The sequence below is a fragment of the Hoplias malabaricus genome, chromosome X2, assembly GCF_029633855.1.
Source record: "Hoplias malabaricus isolate fHopMal1 chromosome X2, fHopMal1.hap1, whole genome shotgun sequence".
NCBI lineage: Eukaryota > Metazoa > Chordata > Actinopteri > Characiformes > Erythrinidae > Hoplias > Hoplias malabaricus.
Window position 1 is genome coordinate 13,333,328 of NC_089819.1, and position 12,003 is coordinate 13,345,330.

Consider the following 12,003-nt stretch of genomic DNA (forward strand, 5'->3'; position numbering starts at 1 on the left):
TGATTCTGGCCTTTGAACCAGTATACTGTCTTCTGTAGTGTGAGTTACATTGATTTACAGAAACTCCTTTATCCTCAGTGAAGAAACATTAAGAATCGATAATTACATCTTTGATGATTGAGGGTCAGGGGGGCAGAGGACGATATAACTGTGACTGCTAAAATGGTCAGATCTGTCCCACAGGGCAACAAACAGAACATAATCAACTTGATCATCACAGCAGAGATGAAAGCTGCATGTTCCCAAATTATTTTTAACCTGACAGGAATATCATCCACTTCCTAGAATGTTTGCTCTACTCCCATTTTTAATCAAGTCAGTGGCATGGGGGGTAGGAAATGTCAACTTGGGCATAAATTATGCAGAAATGTCACTCTGGGAATGTTTACGAGGGTGCTCAGCTTTTAGAAAGTCAGATCGGTAAGCAGTGTGGTGCCGGCAGCTGCTGAGCTGGCCAGCAAAGGCCTGATCCAAGGTCAGTGGTCTTTGTAATAAATGTAATATGTAATAAAGGTTTTCATACATACTGCATGCACTATGCCTAAATAATACTTGGCATCATCTGCCACTTCGTGTGAAACATTTTATGAGTTTAATTTAGATTTATTTTAGTTGAGTATTGCAGTGTCATGTCTAAAGACACATGAACTTTGCTTACACACAAACACATACAAACAGTGGACTCTCCTGCAGAATGTATGAATGGGTTGGAAAAGGAGTTAATTAGTCCAGCATCTTTAGGGGTCTTTGGAGTAAGCGTTTGTTTATTATATCTGAAAAAGCCTTGCTGGTATGTTGTGTTTTAAACCTGCACCAATCTCATTTTGTGAGTCACTACCAGTTACATTAGCAATCAAGTAATTTACCAGTTACTTTGACAATTAATTAAGCTGGCTTGTACAGCAGTTATCTAAACATACCCCCAGAGCCACCATGAATTAATTCAGAAAACACAAGCTCATGATTTTTGAAGTAGTCTTCAATGTCTCTAACCCCAGTATCAATGAAAATTATTTAATTCTTCTTAGAAATGATGTTTTCGGCAAGACGTAGAGTTTCTTTAAACTTAAATGAACAGGCTCTTAGCTAGTTTAAAAAAATGGGTTTATTCTATAATAAAAAGCAATAAGATGTTCATAATAAATGGCATCCAAGCATTTGTCCAGAAGGTTTGCTATATTATGGTAGCAAAATATAAAGTAAAAAAATGAATTGCGGTGGAAATAGTTAATTTTATTTAAGTAGTTGGCTGAAGTGTTTTTTAATTTTTAAAATAAAGCTTTCTTAAAAATCATTTGTAGATGTAGGTACCAAACCCTGCAAACAATTTAATGTATATTTACTGTGATAAACAAAATACACGTAAGTGTATAAATCAGGAAATTTGTAATCATTTTTCATTTTTTAAGTTTTCATCACATTCCTGTGGGAGTCAGAAAATCTTCCTATTATAGATGGACTTGATGTGGCTGAAAAAAGAATAAAAGGCATTTTGTTTTCCTTAATGCTGGAACTGTTTGCTGTGCTTGTTTTTCCCTGCAGAAATCATTTGCCTTTGCAACATTAAGTTTTATGGCATTTGTCATGGATATCAAACTAAATGTGTCACTGATATTTTATTATAGCACATTAAATCTACTTTTCTCAATCATTTTCAGCTTTCATTATTATAGGAATATCCTGTTGCTATGCTGCAATCCAAATAGTAAAAGCAATTGGAGGAGCAGTCTTGTTAATGTCATGGAATTTGTTATTGTCTATCATCCACAACTGTTTATGACAAGAAAATGATGCCCTTCAGGATTGACTAGAGTGTTTTGTACTTTACGTTTGGTTTTTCAATTCATATTCTCCTTTGGTTTTTCACTGTTGATTTATTGTGTTTTGCTTATCCTACGGCCTTCTGTCTTTCCTTCTATGTACCAGGTGGAGAGTCATTCTGGGGAAAACCATTTAAGGATGAGTTTATGCCTAATCTTTCTCACACTGGCAGAGGAGTGCTCAGCATGGCTAACTCGGGACCAAACACAAATAAATCTCAGTTGTGAGTGTTTTTAATTCATTGTGTTTTTGATGGCAAGGGTCTGCTAGCAGGTCAAGATGTTAACTGCACACTTCTGTAACTTTTTAATAAAACTGGATAAAACTGACGGTTTGCATGTGGTTACTGGATAATAAGGCTCATGATTTAAGACTAGATTTTAAGGGTAGCTTACATCAAAAATGCAAGATCATTATGCTTGAAGACATTTTCATAATGTATTACATTATTTGTAAACAGTAAAACATAGTTATCAGTCAAATCATGTAATAAAGTTACAGACTCACCAAAGTTGAACATGTCTTGAATTACGAGAAGTTATATTTTTTGTAAGTTATTTTCACTCATTCTTCACATTTCACATGATTTTAATAGCAAATGTCTTGCCATAGCTCATTATTCAATCTTTTTTTTTGCAGTTTTATAACCTTCCGTTCCTGCACATACCTGGACCGTAAACACACTGTGTTTGGAAGGTAATTCGTTTATTTTTTCTTTGGTTACTACTGTGTTATTTACCTTTTGGTTTTCTCCCAATCGCACATGTAAGGTCAGAGGCAGCTCACACTCTGACTTGTAGAAGTATATACTGCATATGTTTTTTCACATATTTCTGAAAATGTATATACTGTTGTGGTGTGTTTGTGCTGCTGAGTGTCTACGGCAGTGGTAAATGTCATGTTTGCTGTTCTCACTGTTCAGAGCTTATCCTAGAGGAAAGCATGTCTACTCTTCAGATAGAACATTCCACACACACACAAACACAGACATTCTGCAGCCCCCTTTCAGACAGTCTTGCCCATTTGGCAATGAGTTGTAATCCTTGGGCTCTGGCTGAGGAATTCAGAGGCTTGTCAGCATAAGTCTGGACCAACAACTCCTGTATACACACATATGCACGCACACACACATACACACGCATGCCATGCCCCTATTTATTTTGTATAGCACTGGTAGGCTATTCATACAGATCCCATCAGATAAACAGATAATCATCTTTGTAAGGTCAAGGAAAAAAGTAAAGTTGCAGTTTTGCTTCAATTATAGCAACAATTTTCACGGTGTGAAATTATAACCAGAAAATCTTAATGTTACACTGACTTTAGTAGATTGGAGATTGCCCAGTATATCTGAGAAAACCTTTTAGCTGCAGCATGTCATGCAGTGGGCCATGAAGTATAAGACCACTGTTATCGCAAGGTGTAAACTGGGCTTAAACTGAACATTGAATGTGTGGAAATAAACCCTTCCATGAATTGCTTGAACTTAACAGCCTACGACAATACATACAATCTTAAATAAATACAATAAATAAAATGCCTTCTCAGATTTTCATAGAAATCTGTATGTACCTATATGTAAATACATACATAAATATACAAGTACATCTATATGTAAAAAGAGTTTTCTAAACCTAAGCCTATCCTTAACCAAAGAATATTTTGTTTTCAATAAAACAATTTAACACATTTAATATAATTTACAGATGTTGCATATGTTATTTTAAATCTGGATGTGTTTCTGGTAAAATCAGTTTTTCACACACACAAACCCCCAACTTCTCCATATCTACACTAATATTAATACTGTAATCATAGAAACTTTACAGAAATATGAACAGACTAACCCTTGCACCTACAAACAAACAGTCAGCTCAATCATGCCCTCAGCAAAACACACATGGCTGTTTGTGGAACATGTGCAGAATGCAAATAACCAAAACACACATCCATACACATTCACACACCCCTGAACTCTCAGCCTATTGGCTGTCTGCAGACATATGCCCTGCTTGTAAAGGAAATCTTTGACAGCAACCAGAGGCCCTGCAGGAACAGCTGGTAAAGAGGAAAGGATACTGTGTACAACTGTGTGATCCCTTAAACAAACACTATAAACTGTATAAGGAATTATTACAGTCAGTAATCAGTAGATTGCTTTTAAAAATCTATAAAAGTATATTTAAACTGTATTGATGACCTGAAAAGTTAGTACACTATAAAAATGTACAAAGTGTTAACACTTGCTATATAAGAAGCAAGCATAATTAAATAATTGTAAGATAGGAATGTTATGCCTTGGACTTTTGACATCAATGTTTATAATGTTTAGAGATCTTATCTTAACTTGATTCCTTTACTATATCTAGCACTTTCCCCAGAATGTTTCATGACTTGCTTGACTTTGAAGTTGGTCTATCAGTACTCATCCCACAGATGTATTAAATTTTTTTTTTTTGCTACAGTAATACTAAGCTTCCTTTTTGGAAGCTATACTAGAATTCCAGATTGGTGTTAATTGCTCTATTACACAATTAAATTTACAATAGATAATTAAACAAAAACTACACACAATCTTTCCAGAAATTGTGACATTATACGTGTACAAGCAATAAATATAGTTTGAAATTAATATTGCACAAAATATTTATTACTTAAAATTAATAGTCCACCAGAAAATGTAACAAAACACTGAGTCAATTACTGAAGGGTTTCGTTTGGCCTTGTTCTATAAAGATTGCTCAGCCTAGCAATAATGGCTAGAAAAACATTTGTGGGTGGAACATGAATAGATCAACTCTGTTTTTTTATTGTAATATTAGGAACTATAGCAGTATATTCGATGCTGTGTAACAAAGACACTCTTCTCTTTGCCCCTCTTCTCTTCTCAGAGTTGTGGGTGGGTTTGAGGCTCTCACAGCTATGGAGAACGTGGAGAGTGATCCTAAAACAGACAGGCCTAAGGTACTTGAGCAATTTCTTTCATTTTAACAGTCTAATGTTGTTCAAATATTCCTGTTGCTCAAAGGTGCCAGTCAGGAATGCCATAAATAAATAGTGGCACATTTATTTATTTATTTATTTATTTATTTATTTATTCTTATTGCATGCCTTGCAGCAGCTCATCACTCCTGCTGTTTTCCTTCATATTTCACTGCTACTGTTTGAATACCCCAGAGGAACAGAACTGACTCATGCTGTAGCGCTTTTGCCATGAAAGAGGATTTCTCCTGGGATCTCCCCTCAAACTCACATACTAGCAGAACTTAATACTCTCTGCACTTTTATTTTGCTTTGTTTATTTCCTTTTTTTCTGACCCACCATTTATACTCTTTCCCCCTCCCATTCTCCTCTGTCATCACCAAACCCAGTGATGAACATTTCTGTACTTTTATGTTTTCTTTTTTCCAGAGCACTCCTGAAACTCCTGGCTTGTGAATGTAAAATATTTTGAGGTTCAGTTTCTCAGAGTATAGCCTCTGCTAGAAGCAGGTTTCTGAACTCAGTTTAAAACTGCTTGTTGAAGGCTGTTATATGAAATTAGACTGCCTTTTGTTTTGGAAAATGCTTTGGGATGTGTGGGACTGTTTCTTGTGGAAAATTGAACCACTTTTCTAGTTGAACAGCCAGAGAAAATGAATTTAGTTTTAAAAAATGTGTATTATGCAACACTTCGAAAAAAAAATTTTTAATATATATTGTGAAGCTATACATACTGGATTGTACATTAATGTGCAACGTAATGTTGTACGTAGAGCATATGTGCTTGTTTATATTTAGAAAATCAACAAAACATAACATTTGATAAGGTGTGCAAAAGCTCAGCTTTAGGTTGAATTATGGAAAGCCTCCCTAAGTTCTGCCCATCACAATATAGGACAGGTGGGTTTGTATTTTTTTTTAAACATATCACTGTCAGGGCAAAACTTCATATCTGTACACCTTTGCAAGAGAAAGAAACCTTTGGTGTTGCAAGGTGTATAAATATCCAAGGCATAAAGAGGAGAGTATTTTGTACAAAGGATGAGAAATAAAATATTGCCCTCCACTGCTGTCAAGGCGACCACACTACTTGTATCTGGGTCACTAAAATGTTATTACTTACAGTAATTACCTTTTGTGGAGTGTTCAAATTAAAAAGACATGCCCCTGAATGTGTTGTTATAAGTTTAGTCAGAAGGTTTTGGTTTAGACACTATGACCTCTTTTTCATCTGGTGTCTTGATTACATTATGTTGAATCTGTACAGTTCTCTAGTGGGAACATGCTAACCAGCCAGCGTGGCCCAGTTCAGTAAGAGGGCTTTTCTCATTTATATGGGACATTAAATTCTTCAAAGACGATGACAATAATCCTCCTAAAACCCCAGATAGATTTGTGATATTTTTTCTCTCTTTCTCTCATTTACTCTCTTTCTGTTCACAGGCTGAGATTAAGCTGCTAAGTACTACAGTGTTTGTGGATCCTTATGAGGAGGCAGATGCACAGGTGTGTTTGTGTGGGGGGAGGGAGACCATGTGAACTCTTGCTTCCTGTTACTGTAAATATACAGACACATCTCTGAGGCCTAAAAAATATAGCATAATGTGTAGGATTTATTCTAGTGTTGGACAATATGGCGATCGGTATTGCAATTATGTTTTTATGTATTACAAATTGATTAAAGCTTGCTGTTAATTTTTATAACATTACTAATTAATCACAATATTCATTGCTTTGCATTCTTTGAACAAAACATTTTTGGAAAAGCTGTATTGATTCATCAAATGACCCACAGATACACAGCCCATGTGCTCACATCACGCGGTGAAAAATCTTGTGATTTGTTTTCATGTTGCACTATCAGTTCTGCAAAGGTCAACACTCTGCATTTGATTCTGTGCCAGATGAATGCTAAGGTTTGGGTTGTCCTGGCTACACTACATATTCAAGTAAAAAGAAGTAAGCACGAATGTATTTTAAAGCTAACTAAGAAATAATGTAAGTAACTTCATTAATCATTTGAAGAAAAAAAAACTTTCAAAGTTGCATAAGCTGTATTTTTAAAAAGCTGAAGAGTATTTTATTTTCATTGTACAACAGTGCAGTTGTACAAGAGTACCTTGCTCAAGGCCACCTCCTCCGTGGATTGAGCCAACAGACAGCGTTCTTTCATCCCCAAAGCCCCCAGTTGAGGGGATCGCCCCTACAATCTTTGGTTCCAAAGTCCTGTTCACTAAGCTTTAGGTCACAGCTGCCTATCACTAATTGTATTTGTAGTTTTTTTTAAATGTGTATTTACATCATTACAGTGGTGCTGCATCGAGAGCCCGCAAAGTGGTTTGTAGAAGTAGTGGGTAAAACCACTACTCGCCACAATTATGGTTTGAATTCCAGGTCATTAAGGAACTCCATGGCTGTAATAAATGCTCCCTACTTGAGGGAGCAAGACAGTGCGTCACATCTAAATCAAATGTTTGTACAAAAGGTATCCTGAGGTACATAAATGCAACATATATGTATCCTTTGCTGTCTTAAATTTCCTATAATCCTTTGTCAATAGCATAAAAAAAATTTATTTAAATTTTTTTAAAGTGTTTTTAAACACTGCTTTTTTTATATACTCATGTATATTGTTCTAATATCCAGATTGTATTTTTCTTCTCAGTCAAAAGCAGTAATATAGTTGTTGGTTATTCCACCTGATGCTAGTCAATCTTGTCATGTCTTGGAACTGTCTCTCAAATGCGATACAGTTATTGGCTCCTTCATGTCTAAACACTGCCTTCTAAGGCACTGATTTTCCAGACAACAAAGCATGTTTCGGGCAAAGCCCTTGAGTTACCAATAAGAGTAATTTAGTTACAGATGTAGGCTACAAATTGTTAGGAGCCTTGCCTAAATACAGTTGTATGTCTCTACCAAAGTCCATGAAAAAGAAATGTAAATGTCAAACAATAATACATACTACTACCTGGTTATTTCACTAATATCAATACTTTTACACTGTAAAGCCTAATCACACCTTTACCTATTAGAAAGCACAAGGATTTAGGATTATTTCATGAAAACAAGTGTTAAAACTGTAATATGTTACTTTGTACTGTGTTGACCCAGTCCTGTTGATAAAGGTGTTATTGTGTGTTGATGTATTTGTGTGTCAATGCTGTAGATTTCTGCAGAGAGGGAGAAGGAAGCTAAGAAGCAGGAAGAAGAAAGAGCCCAGAGCTCGTCCACTCTCATTAAACCCAAAACTGAACAACCTCCCAAAGCCTACAGAGCTGGGGTCGGCAAATATATCAACATGGCAGCTGCGTGAGTCCCCAAACACACACACACACACTTTTCATTTAATTTTCTGTCTATTGCTGTTATGGGAAATGCAGACCGACTTAGGAAAATTAGAGTCTTCTCTAATGATACCTCTAATAACCTGATCACTGGCTCTTTGCATGATTCATATTTTAAGTTGAGAAGGGTCATTGCTGTATAATATCTTTAATAATTAGTCAAAATATTAATATATTTACATTTTTCTTAACTTAGAATTAGGGCGGCACGGTGGCGCAGCAGGTAGGGTTGCAGTCACACAGCTCCAGGGACCTGGAGGTTGTGGGTTCAAGTCCCGCTCCGGGTGACTGTGAGGAGTGTGTTCTCACCGTGTCTGTGTGAGTTTCCTTCTGGTACTCCAGTTTCCTTCCATGGTCCAAAAGCACACATTGGTAGGTGGATTGGCAACTGAAAAGTGTCCATAGGTGTGTGTGTGTTGCCTTGTGAAGGACTGGCACCCCTCCAAAATGGTGAATGGATTTAGAATTCTATATTTCTCTAAAACCTGACAGCTCTAGAAGCTGATCTAAAACTTTACAAGAAAATTTCAAGTGGATTCACTATAGATTTGTTTGCTCAGCTTGTCAGGCAATAAGTAAACTGTGGAATATTCATGGCATTGATTGGTTTGCATGGCTATTATTAACCACTCCTTTATACATGAATTTAACAGTATACGTTTTAGCCCTAAACCTTAATTCCTAACTATTTCTAAACAATTCCTATGGCATCCAAAATTTTTAACCACTTCCTGTCATAGTAGTCCATGAAAGAACTTTTTACAGTCATTAGATGCTTCAAGTGATTAGAGGCCTACAGTTATCATACATCATAAACACTCAACAATTTTTACTCTAGACTTCTCTAGAAAGGTGTATTTCAATTTTAATTTAAAACATCTTATAGAATCAAGAACATTTTAAAATGTTAGTCGAAAAATTGGATGAAATTCCCCTTCAGAACAGAATTCAGTTTATTTATATATGGATTATTGTACATTAACTTCCAAAGTGCCTCACCCAATCACACTTTAAAACCCAAATCAGTTTTATAATTTGTTTTTTGAATGGGCAAAACTATTCATTGGAAGCTCCATTGCTTTGTAGGGCATTGTATTCTTTAATTTTGTTTGTGGATGAGAGTGTGATTAATGAGGTGTGTGTGCGCGTGCACATGTGCGTGGGCAGGTGGATATTTGGGGGTCGTAACATTGCTCAGTGGGGTACAGGATATGAGCACGGCTCACTGTGGACACAGTAGGGCACCAGTATAATTATCCTGTGCCACCCCACTGATTTCTCTCTCTCTCTCTCTCACACACACACACACACACACACACACACACACACACAATTGAACAGGAGCACGAAGTGTTGTGAACCCATCACACGCACTCAATTCGTCATTCTCACTCTCAAGCACAAACACCCCTACTGTTTGTGTGTAAACTGGTCTATCTCTCACACACACAAATCTCCTTGGGACCGTAGCAACTCACACACATATACACATCATAAATTATGCTGGCCCGGTTTTATGTGTTTGCACACTTCACAGTTAGGTTCACGTTTCCATTACATCATTGCTCATTGAACATGACTAACTGGAAATAAAATCATATCCATTAACATGTGATAAATTTGTGTTTGTGTGGTCCCAACATTTGCTTTTAAAACTACCCCTTGAGAAAGCATGACTTTTTTTGCATGCCATTTAGCCAGCAGCTAAAATATTTCGGTAAAACTAAGACAAATACACAATTACTGACCCTGCACTTGAATATGTAGCATAACTTAGCAAGTGCCTAATTAAAAACTGGCCTACCTTTTGCATTTCTAAAGTACATATCTTATTTTTTCTGGAGGATTGAACAGGTCTGCTCATTTCCAATAATCTGCTGAAATAGGTCTAGTGTTGCTATGTTTAAATGTGAGAGATGAGAAAAATGTAAATGTTGCTTGCCTTAAAGGGAACATAATATATCCCTTTTCCCACAAGTAAAACAGTTCTGGGGTCTTATAGAAATCTGTGACATGCTTTTGGTCAAAATACCACAAGGATCAAACAGCGCAGAACTGTTTTCCCATGTCTAAACAGCCTTGTTCCGAATGGCCAGTTTCATTTATTGTTCTTTTAAAAGAGAATGAGGTTCTCAATGCCCTCAGTTTTGTATGTTTTACTCTGTTTAAACTTCTCTTTGCACTGGATACAATGCTATGTTTGCAGAGACTGAGATGAGGAGGTGGGCCAGCTTTAATGTGCTTGTACTATTCATGTGATGTAGCACAAAATCATAGTGGCTTATTTTATCCCATGTTTTTAGACTTAGACAGACCGCAAACATCTGTCTCGTTCATTTTATGTTTCTGTTTGAGGGGTTTTATGCACTTCTGCTACCCAAATTAATGTACTGTTGCACTGAAAAAGTGATTTTCTTTCAAATGTTGCCATATCATGCTTAGAAATTTTGTTTACTCAGTTACACAATGCAGTGTTACTGATATGAAGCCATTTATGCATGTAAATGAGTGATTTACTACAAACAAAACACAACAGCAATACAATATTCTTAGCTAAAGCATTAGGTCATCGCTAGGTTTGCTATACATAGCTTGACTTTTAAAGCCATAAATGAATTTGGGGCTCTTGACTAACGCTAATCACTATTTGCTTTTATTAAATGTTTGCAAAATCATTGGTGAAGTGTTACTGTAATCATAGGCATTTGTGCAAGGTTCATAAGGATTCGGTTTAGGAATTAGGAAAAGGACAGCTAGCTGTCAAAATGATGCATAATTATAGTGCATAAGACAGTTGATTAATGATTAATCTGGTTTGTTTGTGTGTGTGTTTGTGTTCAGTAAGCGCTCTGCTGATGATGAGGATTCGAAGCTATCCACCAGTGAAACAGCAAGTAAAAAACCCAAAGGCAGGACAGGGTTCGGAGACTTCAGCTCCTGGTAGACCATCACCTGTGGACTGTACAATAAGTTCTCTTCATAGAGATTGGTCACTCATATAGTTTTTGTATAAACTTAGTTGTAGAGTAGATTGCAGTTTGTTTATCTGTCATTTTGGTTTTGTAAAAATCCTCTGCAATCTTTGCTTATTTGAACATTAATCGCTTGTTAATGTATTTTTATGTCAGAATAAATCAATTTTCCTAAAGCCTGATGTATTCATTCCTAATGCATTTTGATTGCGTGTTCTTTATTTTAATATAAATATGTTGTTGAAAAGTATGTGATTTGCATAAACATAGTTGGGAGTGCTGAAAATTTTCTATTAGAGCTGGGCCATAAGATGAATTCAAGCCAAAAGTGTAAAAGGTTCCACTAATAATGCTGATTTCTGCTAATCCCACTACAGGACTTGTACTACTATGTTAGCAGTAAAGTAATGCTGGTCCTGTCTACTAGCACAAGCTAACTTTACCTTGTATATTTCAGTTATATAGAATCATCTGAAATGACTCTGCATTTGTGATTAAATTAATAATAAAATTAATTGTAATTAATTTTAACAGCTGACTGAAACATGATTTGACTATCACTTTTATTTGCAGCAAATGAAATATCTAGGAAATCCCAGAATTCAATTCTTGTAAAACGGGTCCCACACATTATAACCCAAATGTTAATTCTGTAACATTTTGCAATACTGGTACATAATTCATTATACTTAAGACAGTAATAAGCCTTACTAAATGGTTAGGTAATGTCACAATTAGTCGTAAACAACAACTATTATTCTTTTAGGAATTTATAATATCCTAAAATAAGTTTTGTCTCTTGTTTCTGTCATTACTTAATGCTTAATTGTGACTTTGCTTAATCTTTAGTAATGCTTATTGCTTAAAACTGTCTAAAGTA

At 35.8% G+C, this 12,003-nt stretch overlaps 1 protein-coding gene across 1 annotated transcript in view; it reads left to right on the forward strand.

Moving 5' to 3' along the window:
* The window catches only part of LOC136676799 (RING-type E3 ubiquitin-protein ligase PPIL2-like), a 41,026-nt gene extending 29,463 nt beyond the window's left edge, over nt 1-11,563 (forward strand). The window contains exons 15-20 of the mRNA XM_066654026.1: nt 1,927-2,044; nt 2,461-2,517; nt 4,713-4,785; nt 6,248-6,310; nt 7,974-8,116; nt 10,993-11,563. Coding sequence (XP_066510123.1) covers nt 1,927-2,044; nt 2,461-2,517; nt 4,713-4,785; nt 6,248-6,310; nt 7,974-8,116; nt 10,993-11,095 — 557 coding nt within the window. The 3' untranslated portion in view covers nt 11,096-11,563. The remainder of the gene's footprint in view (nt 1-1,926; nt 2,045-2,460; nt 2,518-4,712; nt 4,786-6,247; nt 6,311-7,973; nt 8,117-10,992) is intronic.
* Nucleotides 11,564-12,003: the final 440 nt, after the last annotated feature.